Source organism: Solanum pennellii, chromosome 3, assembly GCF_001406875.1.
Source record: "Solanum pennellii chromosome 3, SPENNV200".
NCBI classification, from domain to species: domain Eukaryota; kingdom Viridiplantae; phylum Streptophyta; class Magnoliopsida; order Solanales; family Solanaceae; genus Solanum; species Solanum pennellii.
The window spans coordinates 3,060,738-3,084,878 of NC_028639.1; the positions used below are offsets into that span (position 1 = coordinate 3,060,738).

Consider the following 24,141-nt stretch of genomic DNA (forward strand, 5'->3'; position numbering starts at 1 on the left):
AATAAAGAAATTACAAAAGGCCTAAGTCATCCGTAGCCACTTAAAGTTGTCCTCATATTTCACTTAAACACCTCAACTAAGGAATGTACCTATTGAACACTTAAACCTTAAAAAATTTATACCTATTTGACACAAACTGATAATCAATTGAAAAATAAAAACGCTTGTATTTCAAAATGCGAATTCATATTAATTTTACCAATAATATGATGACACGTGGCATTACATTTAATTTTTTTAAAACCTCTATATAATTAATTCATAAAGTATTTTTAAAAATTAAAAAAAAAATTGTTTTAAATTAAAGCATCCACCCTCCCCACTTTCTTCCTCCTTCTTCAGAAACCCATTTCTGATTTTCCATGGAGTTGGTGTCGCTCCATCTCTTTCTTCTCTTCAATGGAGCTACAATGACACACCATTGTTGTCTACTCAAGCTAAATATACATTCTCTTTCATTTCGATAGCATTAAAATTTTCACTCATTGTCTTCATCTTTTATATATTAGAAATTATTTATTAGAATTGAAAAAAAATTAACAAACTTTTGCCCAAAAAATTCTATTCATATTTTTTTTTTATCATTGTAAATGAAACTTCTTCGAGATATTTGAGACGAAAATCGATATAAGAAAAAAGAGGAAAGCAGGAAAGAATAGTGAGGGTGAGAGAAAGAGAGTGGAGGGAGTGTGGTGTGCTGTGTAAAAAAAAAGAGATAAAAATGGTGAAAGAATAATATGATAGAAAAAAGGGAAGAAGACAACTATCCTTCTTCTTTTTTGTTAATTAATTTTTTTTAAAATTAACTTAGGGGATAAATTAAGAAAAAAAAGGAAAAATATTATTTTTAATAAATTAACGCGCTCAAAGAAAGTGAATTACACGTTTTTTGCCATGTCAGCATTTTGTGTCTAATAGGAATGACTTTTGAACAAATAAAGTGTTCAATTGGCACAAGGATTAGTTGAGGTGTCTAAATGAATTATGCGGACAACTTTGAGTGGCTGCAGATGACTTAAGCCAATTACAAAAATATATAATGTAGAAATCTATATTTGATTTGTTCGATCGAATATTTTGTAGACATGTTAAATCGTTATAGAACTATTAAGATATTAATTTACCGGTTATTAATACTTATATGCGTTTGGTTATCGATTCAACCTTTAAAACTTAATATTAAAAATTCATGAAAAATCACGTAGAAATAAGGTGATAAACCAAATAAATCAAGCAAATTAGTTGTCAGTATACATCTTGCTCAAAAACAAACACTATCACATTGTAGATTAACAGAAAGTTTGAGACAGCCCAAAATAAGTATAAAACTAAACTCCAGTCAAGAACTTCTTCGTAAAACACTTATTTGTTAAATCTCAAAATGATAATATATGTAAAATTATTCAAATTTTATATAAATAATTAAATAAATTCATGTATTTTAATGTGAGAATTATTAATATTGCTAACCAAAAATTGCTTTAGTTATGTATTGCTTTTTATTCCTTATTTGACACTTATATTACTTGTGTTATTACAACTAATCAAATGACCCCTTTCATGTGTTTTTTTTTTAAAATGAAATTAAACTCACCTACTATTTAGTCACTTAGGATGTGTTTGGTAAAAAAACAAATCAGTTTGGTTTGTCTCGTTGGATGAAATATTTTTTTTAAGAACCTCAAGGAAAATGATTTTTCTAGAAAAAGTAGTAAAAACAAATTTCATAATTAACATTCCAAAATTATTATCTCCTCCACAACCTTTTACACTCGTTGACTAGAAACCCCATGCCACTCAAACACTTATCTCCAACTATTTTTTTAAATTACATATAATTAATATTGAAACAATAATAGCATATTTAAATTGGCTTAAAAGTTAATCAAATTTACTTTTAAGACATTTTTAGCTTTTGAGAATATTTGATAAAATTAAAACTAACTTGAAATAAATCTAAAATAACTTTAAAAAAGTTAAACATAGGTACTACTCTACTTCTCATTTTTTAACTTAATAGTTACTAAAGTTTAACCTTTTTTAATTATGAAATATCAAAAAAAAAAAATTAAAAAAAATTCACCAATGTTTCAAGAAAATGTTTTTTTTTTAATTTTCACTACGTCCTAATCACACTCTTAATTAAGATATTAAAGATATTCACAAGTCACCGAACATCTTCCCCTCACAAAATAGTTGCAATTTTGTGTGACTAATTGTTTGATTATTTCAACGAAATTTGTACGGAATTGTGTATATTTTATTAAGTTACTATTAGGAAACTAAGGTGGATGTTTATGCTGCCAAAAAGTTGCTCAAAAATATTACCATCTTTTTCTTATTAAGGAAAAATATTACTTCAAAACATCCATTAAAATATGTACGTTATATACCTTTGTGGCGCATAATTCACATGTATAATGTAGATCATACAAAAATATGATCTTCGACTATATTTTACTATTGTTATTGCATTGCACCCTTCAGGGTTACAATCATATGCATACAACAACATTGACATGTCAAAGTCTTCTTTTTCATGGTAGAACCAAGAAAGTTACGGAACGTGAAAAAGACCAAACCACAAGCCACGAGTCTATTGTAAGCAACCTTACCTGCATTTCTATACAAGGTTACTTTCACAACTTGAATCAGTAAACAACAACTTCGCCTGTACCTGTTAAAATTCGTATGAACCATACAGGAAGAGAATGGTGGTCTATAGTTTCCACCTCTGCCTCTAAGATAGTATTACCAGTTTTACCTTGAAATCACAGGAGTAAGGGGAGGAATAAAGACAATGCAACTCCAGTAATAGAAATATTAGCGTTTGTAATTGCAACATAAGTCTGAGGCTTGTCGCTGTCTCGAGGTTGACAGCCTCGTAAATATACGCAAGACATAGCTCCAACAAAAATTGTAAATATCCAACAGATGGGGCTGAATTATACTAAGTAAATTTACAGGTTTGGATGTGGCCTCCCTAGATGTAGCTTTATGGGAAGAATGCAAGAGCTCAGACTTCAGTAAAACGAGTTTTCTCATTTATGTTTGACGGTGATCCTTCCCACAGCTCAGCTAACTCCTTTCTCATCCATGAAATGACAATTATCGGCCCCAAAGTTGATGGTACCTATTTTAGCCAAATATAGGAAGTAAATGAGCTAAGACCAAATTGGATCGTGCTTGTTATGGAAGCAGAACTTCTTAAACCAGCATAAGAGGATAATCTCAAGAAGTTTTTTTTTACGAGATAATCTCAAGAAGTTTTTGCAAAAGACAGTAGTAAACTACTGAAAATTTGTTACAAGTTCTACTCGCATTTAGTTATTTTTTCATTTCTGGAGTTTGTAGAGTAAAATATAGTCACCGGCTAGTAAATTAATGTGAACAATGAACTGAAATTTACAAACGTTTTAAAAATAGGGTGTGAATTGATGTAGGAAATTCACAACAGATTAATTTGTTCATGCAAGAATGAAATATCACTCAAGTCTCAGAGTGGCTCGTGCACATCCTGAATAACTAGCACTCCCTGGACATTAAACACCAACCCAGTATCTTTAGGATATCATATGTGCAAATTGCAATGCAAAGTTGCAAACTCTTCCCTTAGAAGGCACTAGATCAAATCTTAGGCAGCATGTAAGAGTCTCACATTCACACTGGTTGGACACCACCTCGACACTTTTGGATTTGATAAGGAAAAAGAAAACAAATTTGCGAAGCTATAAAACCATTTATCTAAATGGACATTTAGGTAGACCTCCAAATGCGCCATCTTAAAAAGTTACTAGCATGCAATGTTTAAACCCTAGCTAAGCAATTTAACATTAGCAGTTAAAATCAAAGTGAGAATACACAGCACTTAACTACAGTTAACTGATAAATGTGTGTCTTACAGACACTGTCTAGCATTTATTAGTTTAGGGTAAACACGGGGCACGGGGTAAGTTGGGAAGGTCTATTAAAAGGGACAAACTAGTTAGTCAATTAGGTAGGAGTCCTTCAAGTCTTAAAAATAGGGTAGAAGTGAGAAATAGTATAAATTAGGTTAAAAAATATTCTCAAATAGTCCCAAACTTTTAACTTTTACACTTCAGTCCAACAACCGTCGTAGTGGACAACTTCTTTAGTTGTCCAGACAATTTCAGTAGTTCTCCAGACAACTACGAAAAATGTTCTTAGTTTAGTCTTTTTATTAATATTAAAAATTAAAAAAGGAAAGAAATAAAGGGGGCCCAATTGTCCTATTTTTTTAATTGGAAACCTTTTAAGGCACTTTTAGCTCATTTTTCCGGGTAAGTTTCTACCCATATATACAACACTATGAGATTGAAGATCAAAAAGCTAGTGCACAGGCAAAACAGAATTCTATTATATGTAAATCCATAAAGGAACACGTGTGAAAGAGCAATCACATATGTGGGAATAATGCCCTAAATATAGAAGTATCTCCACTAAACGCAGGTTTATACCAGAGATCTGCCTTGAGCTGATACACATTTACTCCTGTACAGATGAACCAACCAACAATATAGAGAATGATGTTCCATGATGTACACTATTTGCCGGTGACTGAGTCAAACTGATGAAACTATCAAGGGAGTTAACTAAAAGATGGAAATATAGAGAGCCACTCAAGAGACCAAAGATTTTAGGATAAGTAGTAGTGCGATAAATATATGCACTACAAGACTTAGCTCTAATGAGGAGAGTGAAAATGATATGAGATCGAACTGCAGTGCCTAAAAGTTGATAACTATGATATCTAAGCTCAGACTTTAACGAGAATGGCATGACAATGAAGATGCAATATAGAATTAAAATATGATGATTTAAATGGAAGAGTGTTATGAAAGTGTATGCAGTAGAAAGATACCTTCCAAAGAGTAAGCAAATTGTACATATTAGTTACGAGACTAGAATGACTTATGGGAGTGAATTGTGAATGTCGAGACTCATCATTTACCCACGATATGAATGTCATGAAAATGTGGATGCCAAACTAGATGTTCTGGCATATAGTTAGACTATATTAGAAATGGCCACATCCGACAAAGGGTGTAGGTAGCACATGTATAGGATAAAATAAGAGAAAGGCTTAAATTATCAACAAAAAGAAGAATAAAAAGGCCTTGAGATAATTTGGTATGTCCCACCTGCCGATGAACCCTCAGTAGATGCGATAATATGATGACTAAAGTGATTAAATGAAAGGGATGGGTAGACCTAAACAGATGGAGAGAATTTTTCTTGATATACCTATACTATCCAGGAATCAATGCAGACATAGCTAAGAACATAATAAGATGGAAGAAAAGGTCACATCTAGGTGATACCAACTAGATTGGATAAGCCTTTGTTATTGCCTATATCATATTGGCTTGCCAAGCGACGGGTCACGGGAGTCTTCTTATTATGATCGGATACATAACATGTAGGGTCGTTTACAACAAGTATGAAACTAAGAAAATCTCTAGTGTTTAAAAGAATTACTTCATATCACGAAATGGTGTGCCTTTATTTATCAGTCCAACACTAAACACACCCGTAGGGACCATGATTTTGTGTTACTTAACAGGCTCTTGAAACCCACAAATAAAGAAGGCTTGCAGCAGTAATTGGGAAGAGGTGTTGAGCTTCATGCAAAAATAACATACCAAGTATAGAAGTGCTGGTTGTGGCGAGTGAGTCAAAATACCAGCTGCTAAGGCAGTAACCAGTCCAAGGGAATATCCTGCTAGCGCATACCAGATATAAAACCCCTTTGGAGATGATATATCCTCCTTTGGAGGTGGCATATCCATGATGCTTCCAGAGTCCTTGCTCTTTCTATGGTCAAAACAGAGAACCAATGCTAAAAGCATAGAAGGAATAGCCTGAAAACACATAAAACAAATGAAAGCTCAGTCCATGTCAAACTATTTAGCGGGCGGATTTATGGAAGTATTGCATCGTGAAGGACTAATCACGAACAGGAGAATCTATGGAGATCTTTACTGTACTCATTTAACACTCAATAAATGGAAATACATATCACGATTCATGTGTATATGCATTATACAGTTGGCCATAGATACTAAACATTGAATATTAGAGACTTATCTTTGGAACAATTGCCGACAGAATCAATCAAAATTTCAAGAATTGGGAAAAGAAAAGCTTTTTAGGGTTTTTCCATGTTAAGCATGGTTCACTTTATGTTCGCCGTCAGTATGAAGTTATCTTTGCACAAACACGATTATTACCAGACAAACCTGCAATATGTGTTTGGTGGTGAAGGTTCCACGGACAAAGTAGGACTAGGGAGAAAACTTTGTATTGATCTTATCCTACGTTCTATGACAGAATTTTCACTTGGGGTGATAATTACTATATTACTTATACAATTTAAGAATTAATTACTTTCTCAGATTTAAAACATCCATATGAGTTATGACATACTCGTTACTAGATCAAATTTACAAACTTCTACCTTCATACTTTTCATTGCTAGAAAATGTAACATATAAGCCTAATTAATCGATCAAACTAATTTCAACATTAAATGTCTATCATAGACTATAGGGAGAAGTGATTATTTTCTTTTTTGATACATTCTTTCTTCTGAATCCTTTTAGAATCCTTCCGGGAACATGTGAAATAACATATAGCGCATTTGCATATATTACCTAATCAAAAAATGCATTTGCATATATTACCTAATCAAAAAATGCATTTGCATAAATAAAACAGCAAAAACTGTCTTGAGGTTTTTCATTGATCTCCTATGTAGTGACAGTAAGCTTTTGAAACCCCCTCCTTTTCCACCAACCCAAAATAATAAACAGAAAAGAAAAAGAAATAGGGAAGAGTACAGAAATTACATTAACTAATTAATAATAACCAAGAAAACAAGTAAAGATAGAGACTATGAGGAAGAAGGTAATATAACCAACAACACTAAGAAATGGGTCCAAATTTGTCACCTCAAAGCCGTGATGCAAGCCCTACCAGAAACACAGATCATCAATCATGATCTCTTGTTTACGCCAAAAATATCCACTTAACTACCAGAAAAATATATGAAATTCCCAGTGCCCATGCAGCTACCAATCATAGCTTACCCTAACATGAAAAAGGTCTATCTGTTCATCATACAAGCCAACACATCTAGAATTTCTTTTACTGCAATGCATGGTTTGACTACTCACAATTATCTTCTTTTCCCTTCTACTTTAATACTACATTCTTGAGAGAGTGAAAAAAAGAGCTATTACTGTCAGAATATGAAACCTAGTGCCTATATATGGTTCAATTACGCACAACTGCTGATATCTATTAATATAGAACAAGAATTCCATACATCATTATTTATTTATTTTTGTGACAGGGGAAACCTGCAGCTGCTACCATTTAGGTGTGCACAGGGTAAAAACCCCACTCCTATGCAATAGCTCGCAAATCACACAGGAGAGGTAACCCGCACTAGGCAAGCACGGTGCGACGAGCTCGACCAAGAATGAAGGAAAACTTCATCAGATGAGAAAAATTGAAATGTCAAATGTTGTGTCTCACCCTCTATATATTTTTAATGCAGACAAAAATCAAGATGCTAACAAAAAGAGTATAAAAGGAGACATTCGTTCACCATTTTACTTATTTCACAAATAAGAAAATGTATTTACCATGTCGCCAAGACCCAGCATCATGAAATCAACAGCAGCATATCCAGGCACTACACCACCCAGTAAGTTTCTAGGGAACACAATCTTGACAGGCAACTCGAGTTTTTTGGTTATCAACTGCAATCCAGGAAGGCTCAATCTATTCGCCACTATGTGTACAGGATTGGATGATTGCTGGGTTGCTACAGACACCATGACATTTGCACCAAAGAATCTCTCCGAATAGAAAACCCAGAATATATCATAAACAAACAAGCAGCCAAGGAGCATTGCACAAACCTTAATGTTAGGAAGGCGAACATGGCTCACAAAAGCAATACAAAGAGAGATGCCCAGCAAATTATTCAGTATCCAATGCCCAGAGAGAAGCCATGCTACAACCGTGCCAATGCACAGCAACGTCAAAAGGCCTTGGATCCTAGTAAATGGCTTCGAACAACAGCGAGATACGAAAGGATCAGCTAAGCCAAATCGAGACTTGATTTGGGCAATATAAGGGAAAAGGCAAAAGTAAAGAGATGATGCTGAGGCAACTGCAGTGAACACAGTGAGGATCTGTGAGACTGAAGAGAACAAATAGAACATCATAAGCAAGCTGCAAGAGCTCACTACCGGGATCATAAGAGCCTGAGACCTGTCTAAGGTAATTGATGCTTCAGACCAATCACGATTTCTCTCCATTTCTTTGCCATAGTTTAAAGCCCGGAAGGCAGATGCAAATGACACAGCTATGGCAGTCAGAATAAGAGCGATGGGTGCTGGTTCAAGCAAATACACTAACTTCCATAAAGACTCCATTCTTAACAAAGTTGTACACTTTTCCTAGTGCTGCCTATAAACACTTCCTTTCAGAAGTATAATAATGTTAAAAATCAAACACTTCTCCTTAGTTTCATAAACTCCCAGATTTTGCTTTTCGAAAGATGCTTAAGGTCTCCAAACACCTCGTTCACCTACTGTTTCCTCTACTTCCTTCCCTTCCACTATATAGAAGTTGTTCCTTTACCTTGACCAATCGTCACCGCAGTTCAAATAAACCTGAAAGGACAAAGAACTCAACTGATTAATTTTTTTGGGTAGTAATAATTCACACATATTATTTACCTTGATCAATCAACAACAACAACAAAAACATAACCAGCATAATCCCAAAAGTAGAGAGGTTTGAGAAAAAAAAAAGCAACTGAAGTACAAGAAACAGCATCTAATTTACATTGATCAATCATCCTTCAATTTTATTTTACTTTTAAGAAAATGCTTATTCATGTAGCTTCATCAAGCAGATGAAATTAACTTTATCTAATAACAAGCAATCGGTACCGACAACTCCACGTTCCATTACATCAACAAAGCTGTATTCTACCCAATCAACTAAAGGCGAAGAACAATCGATCTTCATGATGATAATTACGAAAATTAATGAATTATACCACACAAAAATATGCAAATTGGGGCTTTTTTAACAGTGAATTTACGAGATCTTTCTAATGTTGGACTTACCTTGGACTTGATAAACTTGCCGGAACTCGTCTTTCTCCAACGCCTCAACGATCCGGCCCGAAGAGGGTTTGCTTATCGAACGTTTCAACGGGAGAAGAGAAGACAATTCTGATCTCTGGAGATTCAGTGTATCAGTGTGAGTTGCTTTAGTGAAATGAAAGTGAATATCGCGGATCGCCCCAATTTTGTGTTGGTAACAAATAAGTACGTAACTTTAGTACAAAGTATTAAGGAGCGTTTGGGGATTGGGAATGAATTTTTTTAGGGCAATTTTCACATATAGCAAATAAAATATTTATATTTGTATACTATAACAAAGATTGTATAATTGCACTTTATAATAAACATAAAAATTGTATATTTCGCTATACATATACAGTTCGAAGTGTATAAAACAAGAAAGAGAAGGATACTTGGACAGAGAACTAACTGTATAAAAACGAAATGTATAAAAAGAATTGTATTATTATAAATGTATAGAACGATTATATACAAATTGCATTTGTATAAAATGAGAAAGAGAGAAAGACAAAAGAGACTTGACAAGGAATATACAATTTAATCGAATTGTATAAAACAAGAAAGAGAGAAATTAGATACAATTCGAAAATGTATAAAACGAGAAAGAGGGAATGGCAAAAGAAACTGGGCAGGGAAATATTTTTATTATATAATTATAAGTGTATAGGACGAAAATATATGTACTTGCATGTGTATATACAATTTTCTCACGCTTTATACAAACAGAAACGCAATTTATACATTTCGCTTCTGTTTGTATAAGTGAGAAAGGCGAGGGTGGCGAGCGAGACTTGGGAGAGTGGCGAGCGAGATCTGAAAGAGGGAAGAGAAGGGAACAAAAATATATGTATTTATACAATTTTCTTTGCTTTATACAATTAGAAACAATTTTTATACACTTGTGTTTGTATAAAAAGTGAGGAAGCGAGCGAGATATATGGGAAAGAGGCGCCTGACAATTTTTTCCAAACATTTGCTATAGAGCACAATTAAATCAAACCCTAGCTACTCCATTTATTTTAGGTTATTAGTTTGCTATTATATACAATTTTCCTAATTTTAAATATGTGAATTTACATATATTTTCGTCCTACACACTTATAGTTATACAAATACAAATATTATTATGCAAATTACAATGTATAAATGAAATTATATAAAATCGGATAATTTGTATAAAGTTGAATGTATTCAGCGAATTATACAAAATTATAAACTTTCTAGCAAATATAAAATTTGTTATTAAGCGCACTTACATATTTTTACATAATAGGGTTTTTATTACTAAAAAAATTATATTTTATGTATCAAATAAAAATAAAAATAATTTTAAAGTTTTACAAAATACATGAGTGGCATGTGCTTAAATGGAGTAATATAAATAATATTTTTAATTATTTACTTTACACAACCTTAGGATGAAAGTTTTATTGCTAAAAACATACTACATAACATGAGAATACATACATAAAAATATTTAAGCTAAATAAGATAAAAAAATTTATTTAAATAAAAATAAAAGTTATTTTAAATATAGTGACAAATAAAAGTGAATTGAGAGAGTACTATAAAAACTTTAAAAATCACGCTAAAATGCATTTAGAAATATATATATATCTTTTTAATTGCATGCATGAAATTATTACATTTGTTACTAAAAACTACAAGTTATTCCGTGAAAATATTTTTTTTTTTTAAAATCTCCAAAAAGTTAAAGCAACAGAATTTTAAATAAAATCATAGATAATTAAGTTCAATCACGCACAATTTTTTTATACAATTATGTACATACATATTTCTATATATATAATTGTGTTTTGAAATTAGGGAAAATAAAGCTTCAACAAGTAAAAATGTTTTTCTTGTTGTTATGAACCAATATATTTATTTTGTTTGCTTGTGAATTTTAAAATTTAAAATTTATTGTTTATATTTCTTCAATTTAGAAGTTACGGACAATAATAGGTATATTAACTAACTAATTTATTATATTCTCAAAAGTAGTACAATATTCTCCCCCAAACAGATTTCCCCCTCTTTGTTCTTTTTTTCCTACTAAACAGTATTATTTAGTTTTCTAAATTGAATTATATTTTTTGAAATTATCCGTACTTTTAAATTTAAATTTAAATTTATATTAGAATTAAATATATTTTTAATATCTGGAAAAGATAAATTTATATAATAGTAAAAATTCTAAAAGTAAGAGTTCTTTATTTCCAACCTAGTGATTTTTTTTCTTTTAAAAAATCTAATGTATTTTTAAATTCAAATATTTTTAGTTCAAATTTTTTGTTATAATATTTATTAGCTTTATTTTAAAAATGTCTAGTGACTTTTTATAGCTCGACACTTGGCTTAATCACACTGCAAATTACATATAGATAAAGAAGAATAGTGTGTAATATGGTTAACCCAAATGACAACCTAATGAAATGCCATTTGATAATTTTAAGAATAAAATAATAGATATTGTAATTAAAAAATGATTTAAAAAATTAGAATTATTTGAATTGAAAAATGTTAGCTTTTTTTATAAGAAGAAAAAATAGTTAGCTTAAAAAGTAGAAATTCATGGTTGAAGAGTTAAATGAACTCTAACCTAACTTTTTTTTATAATCTTATCTTTTCGAATTTTATAAAATATATTTAAATACATTTTTGTTTCGAATTTTTTTAAATTATTATCCTAGTTTTATTTTTTGCGTGAATGCACTATATTCTTGCAAAAGTAACTCTTAAGTTATCAATCGCTCAACCTTTTTCTTTTCATTCAAAATTTCCCTACAATACCTCATTTAAAAAAAATTAAAATGAAAACGTAAGTTAATTAAAAAAGTAATAATAAAAATGAGCATTTAAAAAGCTCATTAACTTGTCATTTTATCAGTTGTAAAATACATTTGAGTAAATTTAGTTTAAATAATAAATAAAAGATAGTAAGAATTAAATTTAATTTCTCAATTAGTTGGGAGGCATTATAGGTCCTCCATTTTTTTAAAAGAAGTTTTAGAATCATAAATTTAAATTTTTGATTTTCCAACTTTCAAAAGAATTTTATCTAATATTTTAGAAATTTCAATTAAAAATTTTAAATCATCATATAAGTAAATAAAGTTTCTAATAATAATATCTATATCAATTTATCGTAAATATATGGCTAAAATCTCCTTTACTTAAAATAGCCCTTGTCTATATAAATAGCAGGAATGATTAGGGATGATTCCGAAGATCTCTTATCAAGTTTAGCTCAATTACATGGATCTCTTTTACATAGTTTAGAAAAAAAATTAGAAAAAAGAAAAAAAGAAAATCGAGAAAAGGATAAACCAAAAGTAGGAAAAAAAAAGAAAATTTTAATGATTCAAATTTGTTAATTTAAATATACATATATAATGGAAAAAATAAAGGATAAGGAAAAGTAACAAAAAGATATTGTTTTATTAGATCATACTATATATAATAAGAAGAGTGAGTTTCGTCAACATGGGTGCTTACTTGAAAATATTGAAAAAATATTGTGAATTTAAGGGTTAAAATATTGTGAATTCAAGGGTTATTTTTGTCATTCCATATTTTTGCTTACCCTTCGTCCTTTATTTTTCTTTTATCAATTCTAAATTAATTCTGCCACGGTTGTCTTTAGCAGTGAAAAATCAACTAATTAATAGATGTCATCCAAGATGTCTTTAGCAGTGAAAAATTTAACAGTGAATGGTGGCAGCATTGATTTAGGATTGATAAAAAAAAATCAATCTAAATAAATAATGAAAATTACCTTGCCAATCGAGAAATCAACTAATTAATAACAAGATTTTGTTTAACGATAGAAAAAAATTCTTGAATTAAAATATATATTTTGATGAACAATTTGTTAGCACTTTCAATGTGAAAAAGTGAAAAGGGAATAGAACATGAAAGATGTGAAAACGTGAAAAGGGGCTAGAACATGAAAGGTGGGGTAGAAACGTGAAAGGTGAAGGAGAAAGATTATTCGTTATTAAATTTATAGGAAGGAGTGAAATTTAAAAAAAAAAAAAGCAAGAATCCATTTAAATTGTTTCAATAATGAATGCTTTCAATTTTCTTCACTACTATTGAAATTCACTATTATTGTAAACGGTAAAAGATATGATAATTTCATTTAGTATGGAAAAAGAATCATAAATTAATGGATATAATAAAAGTAGAATCATAAGATAAATTAATGGATATGTAAAAATAGTAAAATCCTAATTATCTTATAATACTATATTTGATATAATAAAAGTAGAATCCTAAGGTAAATTAATGGATATGATAAAAGTAAAATCCTAATTACCTTATAATACTATATTTGATATAATAAAAGTAGAATCATAATTAACTTATACTATGTTTGATATTTATATTTTATAAAATAAAAATATTAATAATAAAAAAGTAACTTGCCTTAAAAGTATGTGTCAGTGTAAAAAGGTATATTTATTATGAATACAATTTAAACTCAAATCTGAATACATATTATTTTTAAAATATTTTCATTCTGACATTTTAAATAAATATTTTAAAGTATTATTATTTTGATTAAATATATTAAATATTATGACTTGATTGTTAATTCTCCCTAATTTATTTGATTAATAGTTAATGGGTCAAGCCCATAACTTATGCAATACCTTGTGTGGCTCATGTGAAAATAAAAGGAGAATTAACACTTTATAATTACTTTTAGAGGAATCATAAGCATATCATCCAGGTAAGATCACCCTAACTCTTACAATTTGCATATGAACTTATATGATTCCACACATATATTAATATAATAATAATGATAATTCATTTTGAGAGAGGGTGATTAGGCCAAAGTCACTTATGTTACTGTAGTTAGAAAGGGTTTTGGTCATAAAGTAAAAAATATATTAATGGTGACCTGGCAATTACAATTATGGAATATGCATTCATAATTGCAAACTATCGATTTTTGATGATTTCTTTAATATGATGTTTGTCAATTTTAGATATTGATTCATTCTCTAGGTTATTGGTGGTATAATCGATTGTTGGGTTGAATTTTTCATTATATGGTTATCATATTATGTTTCAAGTTTTGATATATTAAGGTAGATAATTGAATATATGTGGTAATTTATTATGTGAATATTATTAGAATTATGATATTGGAGTGGTTGGAACATAACTTAGGCTGAAATTTGAAAATATGAGAGTTGACATGATAATTGATATCAAATTTTAGAAACTAGATTTTAGACGCAAGTTTTTGGGTCTAAAACTTGCGTCTAGGCTAGACCCGTGGTAATATGGGTGTCGTTAGTTTCGAAATCTTATTGTGATTATCAATGTGAATAGATTGCTTTGAGTTGGAAATACAACGAAAAGGGAAGACTCAAGTCCCCGAGTAATTGTTTGACTATTTGAGGCAAGTTGAATTATAAACCCTTGTTAAGTGTATTAAATGTGTATATTTCCTTGTGGTATATGTTTGGGAGTAATGAGACTTGATGATGGATTGACTTGTCCACATTGATTAATTTTGATGATGAAAAAAAAAAGAGGTAATAAAAGGAAATGTGATTATTTGTTGGAGTATGATATTTGAGAATGATTTGAAGGCTTATTGCTTAATTGTTGACATTGTTGTGAATTGTGCCTTGTTATGAAAATGGTCATATCCTCATTATTTGTGTGAACATGTTATTTGTATTGGTTCTGATACATTATGGTGATAAGTGTTATGTGATAAGAGAATGTACAATTTTGAGGGATGTATCGAGCGCCGCAATGGAGACTATAGTTCGAGGAACGTATCGCGCGTCGCGATGGTTACTATTATTGAGGGTCGTATCACACGCCGCGATGGATGCATAGACTTATATGCCCCCATGGGTCCCACACCAAGAGACAACGGATGTGTATCACTAGGTTAGACATGCATCATTATACTTGACATTGCATTTCATTGCATCACACATACTTATCATTAGTGGACTTGACATTCTGTTTTGCTGATCTTATGAATGCCTCTCTGTGGAACTGGTGATTGATGAATATTGAACTTGTTGTTGAGGATATGTAATTTGTGAAAGTGTTGTTGTAGAAGATATGTAATTTGTTAAAGTGTTGTTGTTGAGGATATGTAATTTGTTAAAGTGTAGTTGTTGAGCTATGTGCTATGTAAACTGTGAGTTGTTAGGTTGGACTAATTTTTTATGTAAGTCATAGTTGTGGAGGCTCGGTTAGGGTGCTAGGAGTACCGGTATTTCATCCCCTTAGCTTATGTTTAGAGGTTTACTTGCTGAGTACCGTGTGGTTTGGTACTCACCCGTTGCTTCTACAATTTTTTGTAGATTACTAGTCCGGATCTTTGTGATATATTCTCCTTTTTTTCGAGGCTTCTTGAATATTTGTGAGGTAGTTGTTTGTTATCTCAGCAGACCTTCTTACTCCTACTTATGACTTTGTTCTACTCTAGAAACAATGTCATATGAGACTTACATTTTCTTTAAATTCAATTGTAATACTTTATAGGCTTGTACACGTGACAACCATGTTTTGGGGGGTATAATTTTAAAATTGATAGTAAATTTTTTGCATTTTATTGTAATAGACGAGTTTTTAGTTGACTTATCTTGGTGGGTAAAGACGAGTGCCATCACGTCAATTTTTTTGTTGTGACACTATTAAAAGTCACTTTTCTCTTATACTAGATATATGAGCCCGTGCTAGCATAGGCCCAACATATATTATTGGGCAAAGGGTTAAATATGCCCCTCTACTATTAGAAATAGTTTATATATATCCCACTCATCATAACTTGACACAAATCTACCCTTAATTTTAACGAAAAGACACATGTCAAGCTCAAAATGAAATGACTCGTCTCGATTCTAAATACTTATTTTTTTGGTTGAAACCGACCCGCTTGACTAGATCTAATCCATTTTATTTCCATCTTCTTCTTTTTTCTATATCCAAACCTTCAAAAGGTTGTACTTTTACAATTTACGGTGGGTTTCATTATCTTTTTTAGATTTTCGTACTACTTTTTTATTGCGAAAAGGCTCAAATGTGCCATCAAACTTTCAGAATAGGCTCATTCATGTCATTATTTTTTAACAGTGGTTTTGCAAAACCATTTTTAACACCTAAGTAGACTTGTCAAAGTTTTGTTTAAATATTTTATAATTAGTTAATCAAAGTTAATATGATTATTTATTTATTCAAATCAAATCATATATAAAATTAAATATATCGAATTATTAACACATTTAATTACAATAGGTTGATAAGTGTATTACTTCAATGGAACACGTTTGAGACAAATAATAATTACGAAAGCACTTGATCATGATGAAGTTTAAGGTGAGACTTCGTGAAGTTTTGTTCAAATTTGATATGAGTAATTAATTAAAATCAATTAGATATAATTACCCATTAATTTGAACTATATTTTAATTTACAAGTAAGACTGTGTAAAACGGATATGACTAATTAAATGAAATCAAGAAAGATATATTTTGACACTGCTAAAGATTATTATTGTTGCAACAATTTTAATCCGCGATAAAAAATAACTTTAAGCTACAAAATATTAACACAATGATATATTTGTGGCTATATCGTCTCTTCATGACAAACAATTATACCTATTCAATCAATTATTGTCATGCTTTTTAGTACGCAAAACAAATATTTACTTAGCCATAATATTTGTTTTAATTAAACTTTTATGGATAAAATAATTATCCTTGATACCAAAAAAAATTCAATGTGTGACCCAAAAGAATTAGCTATGAAATTTAATTAAAGCAGTAAATCTATACCTCTATCATTACCTTTAGCCACATTTTTTAACAAGTTGAAGCAAAAATATTTATTTAGCTATAATAATTTATTTTAAATAATTTATTGTGGTTAAAAGGTTATTATTGCTATAGTAAATTTCAACTCGTGGCAAAAATTAATCATTAACTACAAAATTTTACTATAAAAAAATACTTGTGGCTATATCAATTAACTATTGCCACATATTTTTATAACTTGAAGCAAAAGTATTTATTTAGCTATATCATCTTGTTTCAAATAATTTTTTGTGGCTAAAGAGTTTCTATTGCTACAATAACTTTTATTGTGTGACAATTTTTTTAACCAGCTAGTAAATTACATTGTTGCAATAAAGTTGTAGCTATTCATATAATTATTGCCACAATTATTAGCAATTGTAACAAAAATAAGGATTTTGCTTCGCCAAATTAATTTTTGTGGCTAAGAAAATTTAGAAACTTTTAAATAGCTATAAAATTAAAGGTTTTGTAGCTATTACAATATAATAGCCACGGTTTGAATTTGTAGCTAGTAATAGATAATGTTGTAGAGCGGCACAATAACTTCTTGAGCATTTTTATTGGATACGTCATACTCGAGTCCAAGAAGAAGAGGCATGATAAGGCTGTGACAAGTTCATTTTTTTTCTCTCGAAATCATGATAAAATTGATAATTTTTTCTTGATATCTTTTTAGCGCTTCTCGTTTTGAATAGCCCCATGTCATAGAGCACATAATTTTTCTGTATTCTTGAGTTCCTATGAGTTATCCTACCAATCGTACGTGTGTCATTCGTACGTGTGTCCTCTGTTAGTCATAAGGGTATATTTAGCTCGAAAATACAATGGAAGAGACATATTTAATCCGAAAATACAATTAGGAATATATTTAAATTATTTCATATTTAACCTTTTATACGTATTTTTGTGTTCCTGAAATTTATGTAACTTATAATGTACGGAGAGGAAGGGAGGGGCCAGTGGACATTGAATAATAAAACAAACAGTCAAATTTTTTATAAATTCTCAGTAAACAGAATAACTAGCTTTTATTTATATTGATAAGTAGAGAACTTGATAATTATATTAAACCAAATGATAAAATAATAAAAGATCAATATTAACAATTTGAAACACCACTCATTATTTTTATTCATAAAGATTTATTAATTATGGGGTATAGGGAGTGGGGTGGGACGTGAGTATATTTCATTAAACAATATAATAGCTAAATCTTTTATAAAAATAATATAGAATATATCTGATAATTCGAATAAGGTATTCAATTTAAATTTTAAAAAATCTTATTTTAATTTTATTTCCGTATCATACTAGTTATTAGGGCTGTTCATGATTATGGTTAACAACTAAATTAAATCGCATTCTGAATTAAATCGATTAAAAAAAACTGATATTTGGTTTAGTTTGATTAGGTTTAGTTCTTAAATTTTGAAAACCGATACTATTTGATTTAGTTTGGTTTTACTAAAAAAACAATCGCAAAAATAACCAAATTTGAACCGACAAATTAGATATATAAATTTTATAAATTATTTATATATAATTCATAAAGAAATTAAAAGTATTTTGTTAGATTTTAATTAACTTTTAAGTTTTTAACTTTACATTTTCTCTAGCACAACACTTTAGCCAAAGTATAACAATCTCAAATCCAAGTCCATCAAAATCCATCTTAGTTTGTACATACTATACTTCACATAAAATAGTCGCCCTTTCTCTCAAATGAATCACTTTGTTCGTGTAATAATAACTCTAATATTGCTTAATTGCTTAGCTGAACCAACATTAGTTTTTCTATAGATTGTTCATGTACTTAGTGTTTGTATCTATCGAGATACGTAAGTCCTCAAAAGAATACCGAACCAAACCGATGGTTATTTTTTTTTCGTTTGGCTTGGTTTGGTTTTAAAATTTTAAAAAACTGACCAGCTAGATTTGATTTTGATTCTAATTAATAACCAATCCAAACCAAATCACAAACATTCCTACTAGTTATTATTAAGGGAAAAAATCTCAATAACTCGGTCTAAGTAAATTTTTACTTTATGGGCGAAAATTGACCTTTATGATTAATCCCACCTCCCCCTTAACCCTAACTCAATTATTGTAATTTATATTTATACTAATAACTAATTTGACATAACAAGTTCAATAGATAAAAATGACTTCAATTATTTGTTAATGAAAAAACATAATTTAAACCCTTAATTTAGTTCTCTTGTTTGTATTTGTATTTGTATTTGTATTGTGGTCAAAAGCAGAGATCTATCTCTAAACTACATGTGTTAGAGGAGGGACGGGAGAAGAGTCTGCCGCCGACGTTGATTCCTCTAACATCATCAGCCGGCACTGTTTTCCGATCACAACTCAAAGGTGCACTGTTAATTCAAAGTTGCACTGCTCTTTACTTTTACTTTAGTGTTATTCTGTCACTAAATCCTGTCTAAATATTAGATGCTATTGTTGGTTGTTCTCTTTAGTTTTGGGTTTGCATTTGGCTTCTCTGTTGACCGACTCTCTCACAGATCTGAATTTTTATCCTCAAAATGTATAGCAGTGTTTCGTGTTAATTTGTATTACTTTTGTTGACATGTTATTTGTGTATTGAACTAAATCTAGTTATTGCATTTGATATGTTATTTGTGTATTTCACTGATTCTAGTTATTGCATTTGATGTGTGTATGTCATAAGAAGAACACTGGTTCTTAGTCAAGAGTAGTTTTGACTTTTGAGTTACTATAAATCGGATTATTGTAGAACTCAAGAAACTTCCTGGTGTCATTATTCGAAATTTAAAGAGTCTAGTGCATGACAAGAAGTAGCTCGTTGTGCTAAGTTTATTTAGTATTTATTGTGATGCGAATTTACTTCTGTGATGATTTCTCTTGTTTTGCATTGTTTTTTTTTAATGACAGAAAAAAGTTGATTTTATTCGATTAGTTGACACGAAATTCTGTAATGTTTGATTAGGTTGATTTTGGTGCATGATCAAGTATTAATTCGAGGGTTGATATGGAAGGTGTGAACGGTAAAAAAGTGGGGCGTTTATGTGAAAATATTAGCAGCTTTGTTCGCCAATGTATATTTTCTATACTTAGTGTGGGTCCTGTTCCTAGTCACATTGCTTTTATCATGGATGGAAACCGTAGATATTCTAAGAAACAGAACTTGCTTGATGGGAATGGACATAGAGCAGGATTTTCAGCTCTTATCAATATGCTAAAATATTGTTATGAGCTTGGTGTAAAATATATAACAGTTTATGCCTTCAGCATTGATAATTTCAAGCGAAGGCCTGAAGAAGTTGTATCGCTAATGAAACTGATGCAGGAAAAAATTGATGAATTAACAAAAGAGGAGAGCATTGTAAACCGCCTTGGTATTAGAATTTACTTTCAAGGAAACCTTAAACTTTTGAGTGACCATGTCAGGTTAGCCGCTGAGAGGGCTATGGTAAAGACATCAGGTAATTCAAAAGCTATATTGTCTATTTGTGTTGCCTACACATCAACAGATGAGATTGTCCATGCTGTTCAAGAATCTTGTGAAGAAAAATGGGACGAGATTAGAAAATTAGATGTAAATAATGATGGAAGCAATTTAATTAGACTCGAAGAAAATGTGAAGGACAAGAATGAGCGCCGGATTGGTGTGACAAATATTGACAGACATATGTACATGTCAGTTTGTCCTGATCCAGACATTATTATTCGGACTTCTGGAGCAACTCGTTTAAGCAATTTTCTTTTGTGGCAAAGTTCACATTGTCTTCTTTATTCTCCCGCTGCACTATGGCCTGAGATTGGTTTAAGGCATTTAATTTGGGTAATTTTAGACTTCCAGAGAAACTACTTGTATTTGAAGGAAAAAAAGAAGCAGTCATGAAGTATACGTAAAATTTCTTAATCACTTTAATCCTGCTGTGATTTTGTCTTGCTGCCCCATTTGTTCAATGCAGTTCTCGTCTACTAATATGTTAGCATGGATTAGCACTGGTTTTTAGTGTTCTTTTCATGTAGATACAGTCAGTAAATTATCAATTGGTTCTACCAAATCAAATAAGTAGTGGGAGTCTGATTGAGCTTATATTGGATGCGCCTTGATAGCAAGCAGTGAATGTATTGTACACTAAGATCTGGCCTTGGAAATTGTTGTATCAGTGAGAAGTTAATTATCATGAATCAAATGTTTAGCCTCTTGCAATTTTGGATTCTTATGGACCATTTACTTGTGATATTTGAAACAACCTTATAACCATTTCCAAGATTTGTAGTTTTAACAAATCCTATTCAGTTCCTAAGCTACTCTTGATTGAGGCCGATTTAACTTCACCAAACAGCTTTTTTACTACTTCTATCTCTCAATGAAGAGAATTTCACCGTTCCCAACTCAGACCAATTAAAGCCTCATCCAAATTACTTTTCTTTGCTTTTTATATGCAGCTTACCTTATAGCAGAAGAGAACAGGGGTTAGGCCTTCAGCATTGTATCATTTAGCAAAGTATTGAACATCAGCTGAGATGAACTTTTGAAGCCATATGTAGATTTCATCTCCTCTAACTACTTCGATGCTCTGTTTTGTAAGTCTCGTTCTATCAGCTTTATACATAACTCATTACCCTAAGCTCTTGTGAGTCAGCCCTTATCAACTTCTTGTGTCTAACTCTAACCCCAGACTTTGACATCCTCTGGAAGTGTTTCTAAATAGCATTGTGAAGTTGTGATCCTCTAGGTAGTACCACTGAGAATGATTGAAGGTGAAGGGGACATGAAAACCAATTGTGATTCTTGATTCTATCTCAACCAAGTTGTTCAGATAACACTACGAGTTTTTTGTTCAATTGCATCAGTATCTTTTTAACTAATTGATGGGATACCTTAGCTATCACTGTTTTGTCAATGGAATTGTTTCTTTCATTTGTCATATTAAACTCTGTTGGTTACTAATTGTTGGTGAATTCTACAAAGTACAAAGATGTTCACTGATTGCATTTACAGATAGTGTCTTGCCTCAGATGGTTGTCAAGATGATCTCTTAGTTAGCAAGTATGACAAAAGATTGTACATTTTGATCATGCCATTTTCAGTGTCAAACAATCATTTGGCCTCAAAGCAGAAGGGCAACAATATAGCTTGCTCGGTCGTATGTATGATACATTTTCATGGACATAACTGTGTTTTTCTAACTCCTTACAGTTTCGAGACAACATTTTTGCATCCTGTCTAGTTGATGTGCAGTTGCCAGTTTTGATTTTGTAAGAGATCACTTTTACATAATGCGGTATATCTGCTTCTGGATTGCTGTTTTGCATGGTCTGTGTTACTCATGAGAGCTTGTAGAGCCTTGTTTCTGTTACCAATTTCTTATTGTGAAAAAACTAGAGTTAAGTAATATAACTTTTTCATGTTTTCTCATTGAAGAAGCTAAATCTAAGAGCCTATTTGTATTGACTTTTGGCTTTTAGCTTATAGCTTATAGGCCAGTCATCCGTTAGAAATCCTACGTTATGATTTTTGACTTATTTTAAATATTTTGCCTTTAAATTAAGTGCTTAAAAACACTTTTTTATTTTACTCAAACAGGTCATTTTACGGCCTATGTGCAGTAAATGTCAATAAACGCATTGCCATATGTCATGCTAGAGATATTTCAACACTTGAATGTTATAGTTTCAGGGTGACGAAAATAAGATAGTTTAAACATAAACTCGTAAAAAAATGATATTTTAAGAGTCTTTTAACCATTAATTTTTTTTAAAAAAAAAATCGAAAACAGTCATTATTAAGTTATTTTAATGTTTGGCAGCGCTAAAAGCATAGGTATATGGACTTTGCCAATGTGTTGGAAAGTGTAGAATAGCACCTGAGGTTGTGCCCCACTAATTAGCATAGGTGTTCCACTCTATATATTATAAGTTTACAATCAAAGATTATATAAGGCATAGAATGAGGACCTGACCAAAAATAAAAAGAATTGTTGAGTACTAACTAATAGATTTGCAATATACTTTGTTATCTAATTTATCGTTGTCCACCGTTTGTTTTATTAGCTTTCACATGATATCTTGTTATTTCAATTTTAACATGGTACCCTTTTAAAGGGGAATAGTATCAAAAGATGGTTAAATGCTACAAAAATTGATAAATGGAAAAACCTGTTGTAACCTTATGTGATGTTAAGGGTTGAGAAAATGGTCAAATGCCCCTTCAATTTATTATCGAATTTTTAATTACACACTTAAATTTTACGAGGGTTTATAATCTCCCTGAACTTTTTAAAACTGAAATTATCATCTCCCTAAATGCTTATGTGGCGAAGTGAGTGTATTTCACCCTCCCTGAAAAAGTGAACGTAAAACATTTTTTTTGTATATGTATATATATATTTTATTATTGTTTTTCCTTATTCTTTTCTTTTATCTTCATAGAAATCTCTTCCTTCTTTGTGATCAGATCTGTCCATCATCCGTCATTTTTATGTCGTTGCTGCCACTGATAAAATTTTTGTATTCCTCTTGACCCTAATTTGTGTATGGAATTAAGAATTTTTGAAAATTAACTCTTTATCGATATTGTTGAAAATTTGGTAATAGATTAGAGGGATAGTTGACTATTTTCTCGTTAAGGTTTCAAAGTATTAGGATATATCAAAAAAAAAAATTATATATATTGCTTTTGTGTGTAGATCTACCTATTAGAAGTATATAAATGATAAAGCCGACGTATGAAGTATGAACAAGCTTATGTCAAAATACAACAAAGTTAAACAATGGAATCCATAATAGACAATGAACAAGAAATCTCAATTAAATTTAAAATGGTGATCAACTGTCACATTAGCTTGTATATTATGCATTTATACTTCCATAAAATTTAGCTCTCCCTTGAATTTTATCATGTTTAAACTCTTTTTATGCTTAATTACTCACCAAATGATTAATATAATGTGTTAATGATAGAACATGATATAAATAAGTTAAGTATGACGATATATAAATTGGGGATGATTTGACGATGAGTTTGGCATTTTCATTAGAGGGAAGAGATAACTCATCACAACATTAGCAATTAGGAAAAGCTGTAGACGCAAAGAAATAGGAAAGGG

At 30.7% G+C, this 24,141-nt stretch overlaps 2 protein-coding genes across 2 annotated transcripts; one reads left to right on the top strand and one right to left on the bottom strand.

Moving 5' to 3' along the window:
* Positions 1-2,789: 2,789 nt before the first annotated feature.
* On the bottom strand, positions 2,790-9,368 carry LOC107015236 (signal peptide peptidase-like 1). Its single transcript, XM_015215441.2, has 4 exons — positions 9,171-9,368; positions 7,671-8,708; positions 5,664-5,882; positions 2,790-3,133 (listed from the first exon to the last, which is right to left on the bottom strand). Exons 2-4 carry the CDS (start codon positions 8,466-8,468, stop codon positions 3,017-3,019), a joined length of 1,134 nt encoding a protein of 377 aa, XP_015070927.1. The 5' UTR covers positions 8,469-8,708; positions 9,171-9,368; the 3' UTR covers positions 2,790-3,016.
* A 9,852-nt stretch (positions 9,369-19,220) lies between these two features.
* LOC107012648 (dehydrodolichyl diphosphate synthase 6) lies at positions 19,221-21,239 on the top strand. The gene is made up of 2 exons (XM_015212534.2): positions 19,221-19,408; positions 20,007-21,239. The coding sequence occupies exon 2, from the start codon at positions 20,049-20,051 to the stop codon at positions 20,919-20,921; it is 873 nt and encodes a 290-aa protein (XP_015068020.1). The 5' UTR covers positions 19,221-19,408; positions 20,007-20,048; the 3' UTR covers positions 20,922-21,239.
* Positions 21,240-24,141: the final 2,902 nt, after the last annotated feature.